Genomic DNA, 15,918 nt, shown 5'->3' on the forward strand with positions numbered 1-15,918 from the left:
AAAAAAAAAAAAAAATTTTTTTTTTTAAAGATAGGCTTCATTTTAGAATAAAAGGATTTAAGAAAATAAATATATCGAGCCAGGTGCAGTGGCTCACACCTGTAATCCTAGCACTTTGGGAGGCTGAGGCAGGCTGATCACGAGGTCAGGAGATCGAGACCATCCTAGCTAACACAGTGAAACCCCGTCTCTACTAAAAATACAAAAAAAAAAAAATTAGCCACGCGTGGTGGCGGGCGCCTGTAGTCCCAGCTACTCAGGAGGCTGAGGCAGGAGAATGGCGTGAACCCGGGAGGCAGAGCTTGCAGTGAGCCGAGATCGCGCCACTGCCCTCCAGCCTGGGAGACAGCGAGATTCAGTCTCATAAATAAATAAATAAATAAATAAATAAATAAATAAATAAATCACAATAAGCAGTAGTACTACATCTATGCTTCATAGATAAGTGAGAAGCTTGGGCCGAGCGAGGTGGCTCACGCCTGTAATCCCAGCACTTTGGGAGGCTGAGGCAGGCAGATTACCTGAGGTCAGGAGTTTGAGACCAGCCTGGCCAACATGGTGAAACCCCGTGTCTACTAGAAATATAAAAATTAGCCAGGTGTGGTGGTACACGCCTTAATTCCAGCTACCCCGGAGGCTGAGGCAGGAGAATCGCTTGAACCCGGGAGGCAGAGGTTGCAGTGAGCCGAGATCATGCCACTGCACTCCAGCCTGGGTGACAGAGGGAGACTCCGTCTCCAAAAACAAAACAAAAAAAAGGGGCAGCTTGCAACAGTTAAAGCACCCAAGTCTGCAGAGACATAAGAAACAGCTGGGTCTGGCCTTGAACTGTGTCAGCCTTATTTTAAAGCCTAGTCTTTTCCCCAACCCATGCTGTCACAGCTGCTGGTTCCACCAAGATTGCTATATAAAGGAAAAAGGGGAAGCGGGGGAATCTCCTCTCCACCCCTAGCTTTCCTTTTCAGCAACACATTAGAGGAGCAAGGCACAAAGATGATGTCCCAGAGCTCGATATAACCTGGAGAGAAGCCAGCACACCAGCTGTTGGCAGAATGACCCCAAGGGCGCCCCCAACATGGTTTTCCCAAGAGGGCAGCACATGGGTGCCAACCTCGGCACCCCACTCCCAGGTCACCCTCCCACAAGGCAAAGGAACACTGAGGAATCTGGGCTGCTCTTGCAAAACAAAGCTACTCTGAGGACCCCAAAAAGGGCAGCTTGTCCTTCAGAACAGCTTTATTAAATAAGGCATTCTGAGAAGTGCCAGCTCCCGAAAAACTGCAACAAAAACGTCCCTCGTTGGACTGCTCACCTCACTGCCCCAGCACTCAAAGGCTGAGACAAGGTCCCAGCCCTGCCAGCCCCGCCAGCCCCCTGGGATGTTGCCAGCTGAGGTGAAACCAACAACTCACATATTACTCGTCTACCCAGACCTTCCTTCTTCCCTTCTTCCAACAGGGCAGGTCCTGGTGGGTGCTGGGGTACAGAGCTGAGCAAACACAGTCTCTGTGCATCAGGACCTTAAAGATGAGTGAGCCAGCAGGCTGCCTGCTCAGATGCTCAAAATTTCCATGATGAAACACAATGCTCTTTCTTAAAAATAGCATCCTCATTCCAGTAAACCGGCATTCATGGTGGAGTGTGGCTCTGCTAAGAGATTTCACTTCTAGTAACTCATTCTCGTTAGCCCCTTTCTAAGTTGTCCAAAAGCCAGAGACACACACAGAAGCCTCAAGGAGTCCACTCACTCTCCCCACTCCTGTTCCCAAGTGCAAATCGCCCATGCTGGCCATCAGTGGACACTCACTGAATACATTTTGAATGAATGAAGCAAAGAGGGAGGGGGAGAGGAAAGGGAGGAGCGAAAAAGGGAAGGAAAGGAGGGAGGGAAGATTCATTTGTCAGAAAATACGCATCATTGTATTTGCAGAAACCTTACTGGATGTTTAAGACTGACTCCTCTATGAGCCAGGATTTCTCTCCCTCTCTTATAATAATCCAGTAATGACTGTTTTCATAGTTGCATGGTTCCAATGAAAGATGAAAAATGAATTTAAGAGAATCATAAACTGTCAGGTTGACTGTTTATACAACATTTTTGTTCTGTTTTGTTTTAGCAGAAGTTTCCACACATCGAGCTATCCAGATATGCTATTTATTAATTGCTTAGCCTATCATCTTTGTGCATATGCACAAAGTACAGGTCACTCACTCCACTGTGGGAGCAAGAGACTGGAAACAAATCTAACCATTTGTTTCAGTCCCTTCCTGCTACTATAACAAAATACCTTAGACTATGTAATTTACAAACAATGGAAATGTATTGCTCCTAGTTCTAGAGGCTGCAAAGTCCCAGATGGAGACACCAGTTGATTCAGTACCTGGTGAGGCCCATTCCTCACGCCTTTTTTTTTTTTTTTTTTTTTCCCAGACGAGTCTAACTCTGTCGCCCAGGCTGGAGTGCACGATCTCTGCTCACTGCAACCTCTGGGTTCAAATGATTCTCCTGCCTCAGCCTCCTGAGCTGGGATTATAGGCATGCGCCACCATGTTCGGCTAATTTTTGTATTTTTAAGTAGAGACGGGGTTTCACCATGTTGGTCAGGCTGGTCTTGAACTCCTGACCTCATGATCCGCCCGCCTCGGCCTCCCAACTCCCAAAGTGCTGGGATTACAGGCGTGAGCCACCACACCCGGCCTTTTTGTTGTTGCTGTTATTTATTTATTTAATTTTTAATTAAAAAGTCACTCTTACCCAGGCTGGAGTACAGTGGTACAATCACAGCTCACTGCAGCCTCAAACTCCTGGGCTCAAGCAATCCTCTTACATTAGCCTCCCAAGTATATGGGACTAAAGGCATGTGCCACCATGCCTGGCTAATTTTTTAATATTTTGTAGAGTCAGGGTCTTGCTATGGTGTCCAGGGTGGTCTCAAACACCTGGCCTTAAGCTCTCCTCCCACCTTTGCCTCCCAAAGTGCTGGGATTACAAGTTGTACCACTGTGCCCGGCCCCTCATGCCCTTTTTTCTTTTTTTTCTTCTTGAGATAGGGTCTCTCTGTTGCCCAGGATGGAGTGTAGTGGCATGATCTCAGTTTGTTGCAGCCTCAACCTTCCAAGCTCAACCAATCCTCCCACCTCTCAGCCTCCCAAGTAGCTGGGACTACGGGCAAGCACAATCACACCTGGCTAATTTTTGTATTTTTTTGGAGAGGTGGGGTTTCACCATGTAGCCCAGGCTAGTCTCAAATTCCTGGGCTCAAGTGATCTGCCCACCTCATCTTCCGAAGTGTTGAGATTACAGGTGTGAGCCACTGCACTCAGCCCCTCCTGCCTCTTTTATAACAGAATTCATGAGGATTCTGCCTTCATGACCCAATCACCTCCTGAATGCCCCACTTTATACAACTATCACATTTACGGGGAAGGGATACATTCAGACCATAACACTGGTTCATCAAAGGAAGACTGGTTAAATAAACAGGGATAAGCCATAAATGAAATTCCCAACCCCCTCTAAAGAATGAAGTCCTCTTCCAGTTCCAGGCACTTCGGGAGCTGTGGGTTCCGGTGCAGACATGTCCAAGTCCACATACAACTACACACAACCAGTCCAGAAAATGGAACAGAAATGGCATCAAGAAATCTCAGTCCACATGCATCCTTTTTTTTTTAGAAGAAGTTTTAAAAAACAAACAAACAAAAAGAAATCCCAGTCACAAAGATATGACTTTCTTGAGACGGAGTCTCGCTCTGTCGCCCAGGCTGGAGTGCAGTGGTCGGATCTCAGCTCACTGCAAGCTCCGCCTCCCGGGTTCATGCCATTCTCCTGCCTCAGCCTCCCGAGTAGCTGGGACTACAGGCGCCCGCCACCTCGCCCGGCTAGTTTTTTGTATTTTTAGTAGAGACGGGGTTTCACCATGTTAGCCAGGATGGTCTCGGTCTCCTGACCTCGTGATCCACCCGTCTCGGCCTCCCAAAGTGCTGGGATTACAGGCTTGAGCCACCACGCCCGGCCTTTTTTGGGTTTTTTTTGTTTTTTTGAGACGGAGTCTTGCTCTGTTGCCCAGGGTGGAGTGCAGTGGCGCGATCTCGGCTCACTGCAAGTTCTGCCTCCCAGGTTCACGCCATTCTCCTGCCTCAGCCTCCCGAGTAGCTGGGACTACAGGTACCCGCCACCACGCCCGGCTAATTTTTTTGTATTTTTAGTAGAGATGAGGTTTCACCGTGTTAGCCAGGATGGTCTTGGCATCGTGACCTCGTGATCCGCCCACCTCGGCCTCCCAAAGTGCTGGGATTACTGGCGTGAGCCACCGCGCCCGGCCGATACGACTTTCTTAAGTGGGTGAACCCCAAGTTGAGGAACATGCACTTTGCCAAGAAGTACAACAAGAAGGGCATGAAGAAGATGCAGGCCAACACCACCAAGGCCATGAGTGCACATGTTGAGGCTATCAAGACCCTTGCAAAGTCCAAAGAGGTTGAGCCCAAGATCTCAAAGGGTGTCGGCAGCAAAATTCATCGACTTGCCTACACTGCCCACTCCAAACTTGGGAAGCGTGCTCGTGCCCACACTACTAAGGATCTTAGGCTGTGCTGGCCAAAGGCCAAGGATCAAACCAAGGCCCAGACTGCAGCTCCAGCTTCAGTTCCAGCTCTCTCTCTCCTACTTGTAGGACAGCACAAGCCCCATCGAAAGTGTATGCCTCTCGGCCGGATGTAGTGACTCACGCCTGTAATCCCAGTACTTTGGGAGGCCGAGGTGAGCAGATCACCTGAGGTCAGGAGTTCACGACCAGCCTTGCCAACGTGGTGAAACCCTGTCTCTACTAAAAATACAAAAGTTAGCCAGACATGGTGGTGCATGACACACCTGCAATCCCAGCTACCAGGGAGCCTGAGGCCGAAGACTCTCTTGAACCCGGGAGGCGGAGGTTGCAGTGAGCAGAGATCACACCACTGCACTACAGTTTGGGCAACAGAGCAAGACTCTGTCTCAAAAAAAATAAAATAAAATAAAAATAAATAAAAAACAGGCTGGGCGCAGTGGCTCATGCCTGTAATCCCAGCACTTTGAGAGACCGAGGCGGGTAGATCACAAGGTCAGGAGATCGAGACCATCCGGGCTAACATGGTGAAACCCCGTCTCTACTAAAAATACAAAAAATTAGCCGGGCGTGGAGGTAGGCACCTGTAGACCCAGCTACCCGGGAGGCTGAGGCAGGAGAATGGCATGAACCCGGGAGGCGGAGCTTGCAGTGAGTGGAGATCGGGCCACTGCACACCAGCCTGGGCAACAGAGCGAGACTCCGTCTCAAATAATAATAATAATAATAATAATAATAATATAACTAAATAAGTAAATAAATAACAAAGTGTTTGCCTCTCTCCTTTTCAGAGCTCCAGTGTTAAGCTTTCTCAGTAGAGAACGCTGGAGGGAGGCTGGGTGTGGTGGCTCACGCCTGTAATCCCAGCACTTTGGGAGGCCAAGGTAGGTGGATCACTTGAGGTCAGGAGGTTGACCAGCCTGGCCAACATGGAGAAACTCCACCTCCACTGAAACTACAAAAATTAACAAGGCATGGTGGCAGGTGCCTGTAGGCCTGAGTCCCAGCTAGTCGGGAGGCTGAGACAAGAGAATCGCTTGAACCTGGGAGGCAGAGGTTGCAGTGTGCTGAGATCGCACCACTGTACTCCACCCTGGGTGACAGAGCAACACTCTGGAGGGACACGTGTGAACCACCAGCTATGACTCACCAGCCCCATCTGCACTTGGAAGGTTGCTTTCCCCCTTCCCCATGGGTGCAGACCAGCTCTGGCCCTGCAAGCCCGCCAACTTTCTTGCCATCCAACAGCCTGGACCCCAATGTCCCCAACCAGGTCTGAACCCTGGCCCCAGAGAGGGGCCCCTTCCAAGTATGTCCTTTCTTAGGTCTACTCCCTCAGTCCTAGGCTGCCATACAGAGTTTTCTTCTATCCTACACTTACTCTTTTTTCTTTTTGAGATGGAGTTTTGCTCTGTCTCCCAGACTGGAGAGCGGGCAGCACGATCTTGGCTCACTGCAAGCTCCGCCGCCTCCTCCCTCAGCCTCCCTAGTAGCTGGGACAACAGGCACCCACCACCACGTCCGGCTGATTTTTTCTACTTTTTAGTAGAGATGGGGTTTTACCTTGTTAGCCAGGATGGTCTCGATCTCCTAACCTCACCTACACTTACTCTTTAATCATGGTTTTAAAAGTCAATTTCCTCCATCTTCTTTCCACGGGGTTTAGCTGAGCCCAACCCCATCTCTGAATTTCAGGCATGATGAGTGCAGACTCCAGGCTCAGCCAGGGAGAGCCCTGGATGTTCTGGACATGATGGCTTGAGAAGGGACAGCGAGACCCCTGGCTGGGATTTTGCTAGAAATACTTGGAAAGACGTGCTCTTCTCCCTGGGGTTGCTATGGTAGCAGAAAACACGCCTGGGCAGGGGACAGACGCCCTGTTCCCATTTAGGGACTAGTCGGCCTGAAAATGAAGCCCCCAAGGAGGACAGCAGAGACGAGAAGTTCCTGATAACCTCGAGAGAGTGCAAAGATTCACCCATCCCCAGACTTTCAGTCTCAGAGTCAATAAAATGGCTTTTGTTGTATTTTACTTTGCTCAAGCCAGTTTACTTTGTTTCATTATTATTTATTTATTTAGAGACAGGGTCTCACTCTGTCACCCAGGCTGCAGTGCAGTGGCGAGATCATAGCTCTCTGGAGCCTCTACCTCCTGGACTCAAGCAATCCTCCCACCTCCACCTCCCGATGGGACTACAGGCATGCACCACCACACCTGGCTAATTTTATAATTTTTTGCAGAGTCAGAGGTCTCCCTATACAGCCCAGGCTGGTCTCAAACTCCTTGGACTTAAGGGATCTGCCCGCCTCAGCCTCCCAAAGTGCTGGGGTTGCAGGTGTGAGTCACCATGCCCCAGCCAACTCAAACCAATTTTAGTTGGGAGTCTGTCAGCCGCTACCTAAAATCTTTTAAGATTCCTGTCTGGCAGGCCAGGCGCGGTGGTTCATGCTTGTATTCCCAGCACTTTGGGAGGCCAAGGCGGGTGGATCACCTGAGGTCAGGAGTTCAAGATCAGCCTGACCAACATAGTGAAACCCCATCTCTACAAAAAATACAAAAAATTAGGCTGGGCATGGTGGCTCACGCCTGTAATCCCAGCACTTTGGGAAGCCAAAGCGGGTGGATCACCTGAGGTCAGGAGTTCAAGATCAGCCTAACCAACATGAAGAAATCCTGTCTCTACTAAAAATACAAAATTAGATGGGTGGTGGCGCATGCCTGTGATTCAAACTACTTGTAAGGCTGAGGCAGGAGAACTGCTTAAACCCAGGAGACAGAGGTTGTGGTGAGCTGAGATCGTGCCATTGTACCCCAGCATGGGCAACAAGAGTGAGACTCCATCTCAAAAAAAAAAAATTAGCCGGGCGTGGTGGTGGGCACCTGTAATCCCAGCTACCCTGGAGACTGAGGCAGAAGAATCGCTTAAACCCAGAAGGTGGAGGTTGCAGTGAGCCAAGATTGCACCATTGCACTCCAGCCTAGGCGACAAGAGCAAAACTCTATCTCAAAAAAATAAATAAAAAGATTTCTCTGGGCCGGGCGCGGTGGCTCAAGCCTGTAATCCCAGCACTTTGGGAGGCCGAGACGGGTGGATCACAAGGTCAGGAGATCGAGACCATCCTGGCTAACATGGTGAAACCCCGTCTCTACTAAAAATACAAAAAACTAGCCGGGCAAGGTGGCGGGCGCCTGTAGTCCCAGCTACTCGGGAGGCTGAGGCAGGAGAATGGCGTAAACCCAGGAGGCGGAGCTTGCAGTGAGCTGAGATCCGGCCACTGCACTCCAGCCTGGGCGACAGAGCGAGACTCCGTCTCAAAAAAAAAAAAAAAAAAAAAAAAAGATTTCTCTCTGCCACACGGCTGGGCCATGTGTAAAGACACATTCCTGTTGGTTTTATATGTCTTCAATTCTAATGGGTTTTGTGTTGTTGTTTTTGTTTTTTGAGACAAGGTCTCACTCTGTCGCCCAGGCAGGAGTGCGGTGGCACCATCATGGCTCAGTGCAGCCTCCTTCTCCCCAGGCTCAAGTGATCCTCTTGCCTCAGCCTCCCATGTGGCTGGGACTACAGGTGTGTGCCACCACGCCTGGATAATTTTTTTTTATTTTTTTATTTTTAGTAGAAACAGTCTCACTGTGTTACCCAGACTAGTCTCCAACTCCTGGGCTCGAGCAATCCTCCCACCTCAGCTTCTCAAAGTGCTGGGATTACAGACGTGAGCCACGATACCCGGCCCCAATTATAATGTTTAAAGAGTACAGTCTACACCTTAAAGCCTGCATTTCATCATCCTGTCCTTACTACTCTGACTTCTTTACAGTTGTGCTGTCCACCTTGGCGGCTTCTACCACATGTGGCTATTTTAAGTTTCAATTAATTAAAATAATTCAAGTCCTCCTTTTCCCTGGCCGCACTGAGTGCTCCATAGCTACATGTGACCACTAACTACAGACTAGACTGTGCAGACATAGAACATTCCATCATGGCTGAGAGTTCTACTGGCCAATGCTGCTGGAGAGCAACCCTTTCAAGACACCTCCTTCCACCTTAATCTTGAACTGATGTCAGTGGCAAAGGACGCACACATGAACGTGAGTAAGTGGATCTCATAGGCCAGGCATGGTGGCTCACGCCACTTTGGGAGGCCAAGGCAGGCGGATCACGAGGTCAGGAGATGGAGACCATCTGACCAACATGGTGAAACCCCACCTCTACTAAAAATACAAAATTAGCCGGGCGTGGTGGTGCATGGCTGTAATCCCAGCTACTCGGGAGGCTGAGGCAGGAGAAGAGCTTGAACCTGGGAGGCTGAGGTTGCAGTGAGCCAAGATCACACCACTGCACTCCAGCATGGACAACAAGAGCAAAACTCCGTCTAAAAAAAAAAAGTAAGTGGACCTCACAATGGAGGGAAGCTTGCCTGAACAGAGTTTCCCAAACTTCAGCCATTTTCATACACACATGGGATTTCTATGATCTCCAAATACCTCTAGCTTCTAACTACACGATTTTGTCTAAATTTGATCACCTTACATCAGTGGTTCTCAACTGGAGGCAATTTTGCACCCCCAGGGTGGGTATCCTGCAATATCTGGAGACACTGTTGGTTGTCACAACTCCAAGATGCTACTCTCATCTAGTGAATGGAGGCGGCCAGGGATGCCGCGAGACACCTTACAATGCACAGACAACCGCCACAACAGAGAAGTATCTAGCCCAAAACGCCACTTGTGCCCAGTTGAGAACTCCTGCTCTAGGTTTTATATATAAACTATTTGTTTAAAATAGATTCACCCCATTTACATAAATGTATTTTAAATGATAATCTCTGGCCAGGGATAGCTCACACCTGTCATCCCAACACTTTGAGAGGCCGAGGCGGGAAGATCGCTTGAGTTCAGGAGTTGGAGACCAGCCCGAGCAACATGGTGAGACCTCATCTCTACTAAAATTCAAAAATAATTAGCCAGGCGTGGTGGCACATGCCTATAGTCTCAGGTAGGTGGGGGTTTAGGGACGGAGGATCGCTTGAGTCCAGGAAGTCGAGGCTGCAGTGAGCCCTGATCATGCCGCTGTACTCCAGACTAGGGAACAGAGCAAGACACTGTCTCAAAAAAAAAAAAAAAAAAGATAACCTCATGCCATTACCATAACTAGAAACCAGTATCACTTGCCATAAATAGAAGATAAATAACAAAACCAGCACAATGAAAAGCAAAGTGTGTTACTCCACTCCGGCTGGCTGCTGCAGCTGGCAGTGCCTCTGAGCCCGAAGCCTACCCTGCTGCTGCTGCTCCTCCCTTCTTTTTCTGTTTTGTTTTTGTTTTTTTTTTTTTTTTTTTTTTGAGACAGAGTCTCGCTCTGTCGCCCAGGCTGGAGTACAGTGGCACAATCTCAGCTCACTGCAACCTCCGCCTCCTGGGTTCAAGCAATTCTTGTGCCTTAACCACCCAAGCAGCTGGGATTACAGGTGTGCACCACCATGCCCGGCTAAGTTTTGTATTTTTAGTAGCGACGGTGTTTCACCATGTTGGCCAGGCTGGTCTCGAACACCTGACCTAAGGTGATCCACCCGCCTCGACCTCCCAAAGTGCTGGGATTACAGGCATGAGCCACCGCGCCTGGTCCCTCCTTTCTTTACTGCTGAGAAGTTAGCAAGTGTTTGGTGCTAAAAAGTGGGCCCTGACAGGGCTGTAAATATTGAAGGGAAATTGAAAAATAAATAAGCATCTTGCTAAATGTCTCAATGCGATTCAGTTCCTGCCCATGAATTCTTTAAATTTATCATGCAGCATCCAGAACCATTGCCTGCCCAACATTTTGGAACTGTTGTCCCACAGCAGAAACCTTGAGCTTGGTGGCAAATTTACAAGTGACCAAATTCCCCCACATCTGTCCAAACAAGAGAGGTGACAGCCAGCCTTCCTACTGAGAAGTGGATTTATACACGCAGCTCTCTCTTCCCGGGGAAGCTGCAGCCACACCCCGTGTGTCGCATGGATGGACTTCAGCTCCCTGGCGCCTCAGGGTTCCAGAGGAGCAGTGGCCCGAAGCTGTGTTGTGGCAGCTGTCACCTTGGTGGTGTGGGTGCTGCTGTTGTTCCTTAACACCAAACTGAAACTGGACCGTCTGACACTGCCATGACAAATAAACTTCCATCCCACATTCCAGACAGGCTGGGGAGATGGGCTGCAAGACCGAATCCTTTAAGAGTAAGAAATTAGGCCAGGCGCGGTGGCTCACGTCTGTAATCCCAGCTCTTTGGGAGGCTGAGGCAGGTGGATCATGAGGTCAAGAGATCGAGACCATCCTGGCCAACATGGTGAAACCCTGTCTCTACTAAAAATACAAAAATTAGCCGGGTGCGGTGGCAAATACCTGTAGTCTCAGCTACTCAGAAAGCTGAAACAGGAGAATTGCTTGAACCCAGGAGGTGGAGGTTGCAGTGAGCCGAGATTCTGGCACTGTACTCCAGTCTGGTGACAGAGTAAGATTCTATCTCAAAAAAAAAAAAAAAAGTTCTTTCTCTTAAGCTATTTTTCCAGATAAAAAAGGAAAATATGAAATAACTTTCTCACCCATTGATAACAACAGCCATTCAACTAGGTTAAAATGTAAGTTTAGAAATAACTTAGTTTACATTGTTTCCTGCTCAGACCATTTATTTATTTATTTATTTATTCATATTTTATTTTATTTTTTTTTTTTTTTGAGACAAGGTCTCACTCTGTCACCCAGGCTGGAATGCAGTGGCCCAATCTCGGTTCAATATAACCTCCGCCTCCCAGGCTCAAGCGATCCTCCCACCTCAGCTTCCTGAGTAGTGGGACCACAGGCCTGCACCACCACGGCCAGCTAATGTTTGTATTTTCAGTAGAGATGGGGTTTCACCATGTTGGCGAGGCTAGTTTCAAACTCCTGACCTCAGGTGATCCACCCGCCTGGGCCTTCCAAGGTGGATGACAGGCATGAGCTACCACGCCCAGCCTAGACCATTTATATAAAGGAAAACCGAAATGGATTTTCTTAGGATTGGACTCTAAGACAAATAAAGGTTTTAACAGCAGATAGTCTGCTAACCAGATACACAATGGTTTCATACAATCTGGCTGAAATGCAAGGGAAAAGCAAATATTAGAGGAGCAAAGCCGAGGGAACAATGTTTCTGAAAAAGGTAACTAATATAACAAGGAGTAGGGAAGGAGTTGGCCTCCGCAGACACCATCATCTCTGCTGCGAGTTCCCCTATAGTCAGTACGCACTGCGCAAATATTTGCTGAATTCTCTGCACGACACACGAACCTTCCAGGAAGTTACAAGGTCCAGGAAAGAACAGTCTCAGCACTGACGTTGGGCAGATCCAAAAAGAACACCAAGAAAAATTAAAAGTAGCCAGATATGGTGGCTCATGCCTGTAATCCCAGTACTTTGGCAGGCCGAGGGGGGCGAATCACTTAAGGTCGGGAGTTCGAGACCAGCCTGGCCAACATGACGAAACCTTGTCTCTACTAAAAATACAAAAATTAGCTGGGCGTGGGCCAGGTGCGGTGGCTCACTCCTGTAATCCCAGCACTTTGGGAGGCTGAGGCAGGTGGATCAAGAGGTCAGGAGATCAAGACCATTCTGGCCAACATGGTGAAACCCCGCCGTCTCTACTAAAAATACAAAAATTAGCTGGGTGTGGATGCAGTCCCAGCTACTCAGAGGCTGAAGCAGGAGAATTGCTTGAACCCAAGAGGCAGAGGCTGCAGTGAGCCGAGATCGCGCCACTGCACTCCAGCCTGGGTGACAGAGCGAGACTGTCTAAATATATATATATATATAAAAGCTGGGCATGGTGGCAGGTGCCTGTAGTCCCAGCTACTGGGGAGACTGAGGCAGAAGAATCGCTTGAACCCCGGAGAAGGAAGTTGTAGTGAGCCAATATTCTGCCACTGCATTCCAGCCTGGGCAACAGATTGAGACTCTGTCTCAAAAAAAGAAAAGAAAAGAAAAGAAAAGCAGTCTGAATTAGTCAACAGCAATCGTTCTCAATAACAGGGCAGGGTTATTTTGCCCCTGTAGACGCTTGACAATGTCTAGGGATGTGTTTGATTGTCACAACTGCAGGGGAGTGGGGTACTACTGACACATAGTGGGTAGAGCCCAGGGATGCTGCTAAACATCCTAAAATGTCCAGGAGAGCCCCACCAGAGAGGGTAATCTGGCCCCAAATGTCAACAGTCCCGAGGTGGAGAGCCCTGCTCCGGCGCAGCACTGCCTGCTAGGTTTTTGTGATGATGGAACCATTCTATACTGCACCATCCGACACAGTAGCCACCAGTCACATGTGGCTGCTGAGTACCCAAAATGTGACATTTAAAGTTTATTTCAATATCCGAAGGAATATAAATCATTCTACCACAAAGACATCTGCACACAAATGTTCCCTGCAGCACTATTCACAAAGCAAAGATGTGGAATCAACCTCAATGCCCACCAATGACAGACTGGATAAAGAAAACGTGGTACATATGCATATGGAATACTACACAGTCATAAAAAAAGAACAAGATTGTGTCTTTTGCAGGACATGGATGGAGCTGGAGGCTATTATCCTTAGCACATTAACACAGGAAAAGAAAGTGTGGGAGTGGGACGACATGCGAGTCATATCTATAAGAGGAGTCAGGCCTGCTGAGCAGCAGAATATTCACAGGGAAAGACTGAGGGCTGGAGAGACAGGGAAAGGCGATAGTCCCACAATCATCCTACAGCTATCAGACTCAAGTCCAAGGCTCTCGTCTTCTCACCTTTTCATCTCTGCTGTCCCATTACCAAGCCACTCTCCTGCAACCAAGGCAGGCATGCCCCAGAACCCTATGCTCTCATCTTCCCCCACTGCTCCATTTCTATCAAACTACCCAACATGCCTGTAAGACCCACTCACACCAGACATCCTCCTGCAAGCCTGTCCCTTTATCTTCTATCTATCCTTTCAAACCCAACTCTGTGCTCTTCGCAAAGAGAGGAGGAAGCAGTTCGGGCTCTCTTAGACTTTACTGGTCTGTTTCTCTCTAGACCAGGACTGGCAAACTCAAACCTACAGGGGCCCAGCAAGCCACATAAAAAATACATAGGCTAGGTGCAGTGGCTCATGCCTGTAATCCCAGCACTTTGAAAGGCTGAGGCAGGAAGATCACTTATGGCTAGAAGTGCGAAACCAGCTTGAGCTACATAGTGAGATCCCATCTCTATTTGTTTTTTAAAAATAGAAGAGAAGAAAAGAAGAAAGAAGGAGGTGGAGGAGGGGAGGGAGGAAGGAGGAGGGAGGAGGAGAAGGAGAAAAAATAATTAATGAAAATAAACACAAGGTCCAGTGGGATGGGGCACACCTCCAGTCCAGTTCCTACACAAGCCTAGACCATCTGATTCTTCAAGACAAAGACATTCTGAAGAGTAAATATTCAGTTATAAAATGTTGGCAACTGACTCAATTTTTAAATATTATACAAAACTAAAACCACACCAAGATATCATTTTTTTATGACCAAAGTCAAAAATCTTAATAAAGGCAAGGATGGACAAACAGGCGCTGTCACTGCTGGCAAGGATGTAAGTCAGCATAACCTCACGGAGGACATTTTGACGATGCTATCAAAATTACAAATGTACATTCACTTCAGCCATTCCCCTTCCAGATATTCCATACAGTCTAACATGGGCACAAAGACTTGTGTGACATTCCTAGTAATAATAAACCATTAGAAAAAATAAATATAACTGACCAAGCTCAGTGGCAAACGCCTATAACCCCAGCACTTTGCAGGCCCGGGTTCACTTGAGGCCAGGAGTTCAAGACCAGCCTGGGTGACAGCGCCTCTAAAGATAGCTAAATAGATAAGTAGGTAGGTAGGTAGGTAGATAGACAGACAGTAGATAGATAGACAGACAGACAAACAAATAAAATGGAGAAATAATCTAAATGACCATCAGTGGTAGATTGGCTAAACAAACTACAGTACTATTCACTGTAATACTATGAAGGCATTAAAATAATGATCAAAGGCCAGGTACAATGGTGTGTGCCTGTAGTCCCAGCTATTTGGGACGCTGAGGCAGGAGAATCACTTGAACCCAGGAGTTTGAGACAGTCTGGGCAACATAGCTCCCACATCTTAAACAAGTAAATAAATAAATAATTTCAAAAAGGTAGTGAAGAAGGTTGTTATATACTGACACGGAATGAACTCAGAATTTTTTTTTTTTGAGACGGAGTCTCACTCAGTCGCCCAGGCTAGAGTGCAGTGGTGCGATCTTGGCTCACTGCAACCTGCGCCTCCCAGGTCCAAGTGATTCTTCTGCCTCCTCAGCCTCCTGAGTAGCTGGGATTACAGGCACCCACCACCATGCCTGGCTAAGTTTGGTATTTGTAGTAGAGACAGTTTCACCATGTTGACCAGGCTGGTCTCAAACTCCTGACCCCAGGTGATCCGCCCACCTTGGTCTCCCAAAGTGCTGGGATTACAGGCGCGAGCCACCGCCGGCCAGAATGTACGGTTAAGTGAAAAATACATGTACGGTGTAGGGCATATTAATAACAGAATAAAAAAGAAAAATATATATCTATTTATCTATATAAAGATGCATGGTGTTTTTTTTTATAAATGCTTAAAAATGTCTAGAACAATACAGAAGAACATGGTAAGACTCACTGCCTGGGGAAGGGCACAGGGTAACTGACTAGAGAGAGTGGGAGGGAAACTGACTTTGCAATGGATACACCTCTATCCTGTTAAGTATTAAACCTTGTGACTCTGACTCAGTACATTTTTTTCTAATTTAAAAATAAGGCCGGGCGTGGTGGCTCACGCCTGTAATCCCAGCACTTTGGGAGGCCGAGGTGGGCGGATCACAAGGTCAGGAGATCGAGACCATGGTGAAACCCCGTCTCTACTAAAAATAGAAAAAATTAGCCGGGCGCAGGGGCGGGCGCCTGTAGTCCCAGCTACTCGGGAGGCTGAGGCAGGAGAATGGCGTGAACCCGGGAGGCGGAGCTTGCAGTGAGCCGAGATTGCGCCACTGCACTCCAGCCTGGGCGACAGAGCGAGACTCCGTCTCAAAAAAAAAAAAAAATAAAAAAAATAAAAATAAAAATAAAATAGGCCGGGCGCGGTGGCTCACCCTGAAATCCCAGTACTTTGGGAGATAGGCAGATGGCCTGAGCTCAGGAGTTTGAGACCAGCCTGGGTAACATGGTGAAACCCTGTCTCTACTTAAAAAAAAAAAAATCCAATAAAATTAGCTGGGCACAGTGGTGGGCACCTGTAATC

General features: G+C 48.1%; 1 protein-coding gene across 4 annotated transcripts in view; it reads right to left on the reverse strand.

Annotated features, from left to right (window-relative positions):
- The window catches only part of ATP9A (ATPase phospholipid transporting 9A (putative)), a 167,912-nt gene that overhangs the window by 136,341 nt on the left and 15,653 nt on the right, over positions 1-15,918 (reverse strand). Inside the window, exon 1 of one of the 4 annotated variants that reach the window (XM_065523316.1) lies at positions 1,413-1,533. The exons of the other annotated variants lie outside the window; for them this stretch is intronic. Coding sequence (XP_065379388.1) covers positions 1,413-1,414 — 2 coding nt within the window. The 5' untranslated portion in view covers positions 1,415-1,533. Of the gene's footprint in view, positions 1-1,412; positions 1,534-15,918 lie in introns of those variants that run through there. 4 annotated transcript variants of the gene reach the window in all.

The sequence above is a fragment of the Macaca fascicularis genome, chromosome 10 (assembly GCF_037993035.2).
Source record: "Macaca fascicularis isolate 582-1 chromosome 10, T2T-MFA8v1.1".
Lineage (NCBI taxonomy): Eukaryota > Metazoa > Chordata > Mammalia > Primates > Cercopithecidae > Macaca > Macaca fascicularis.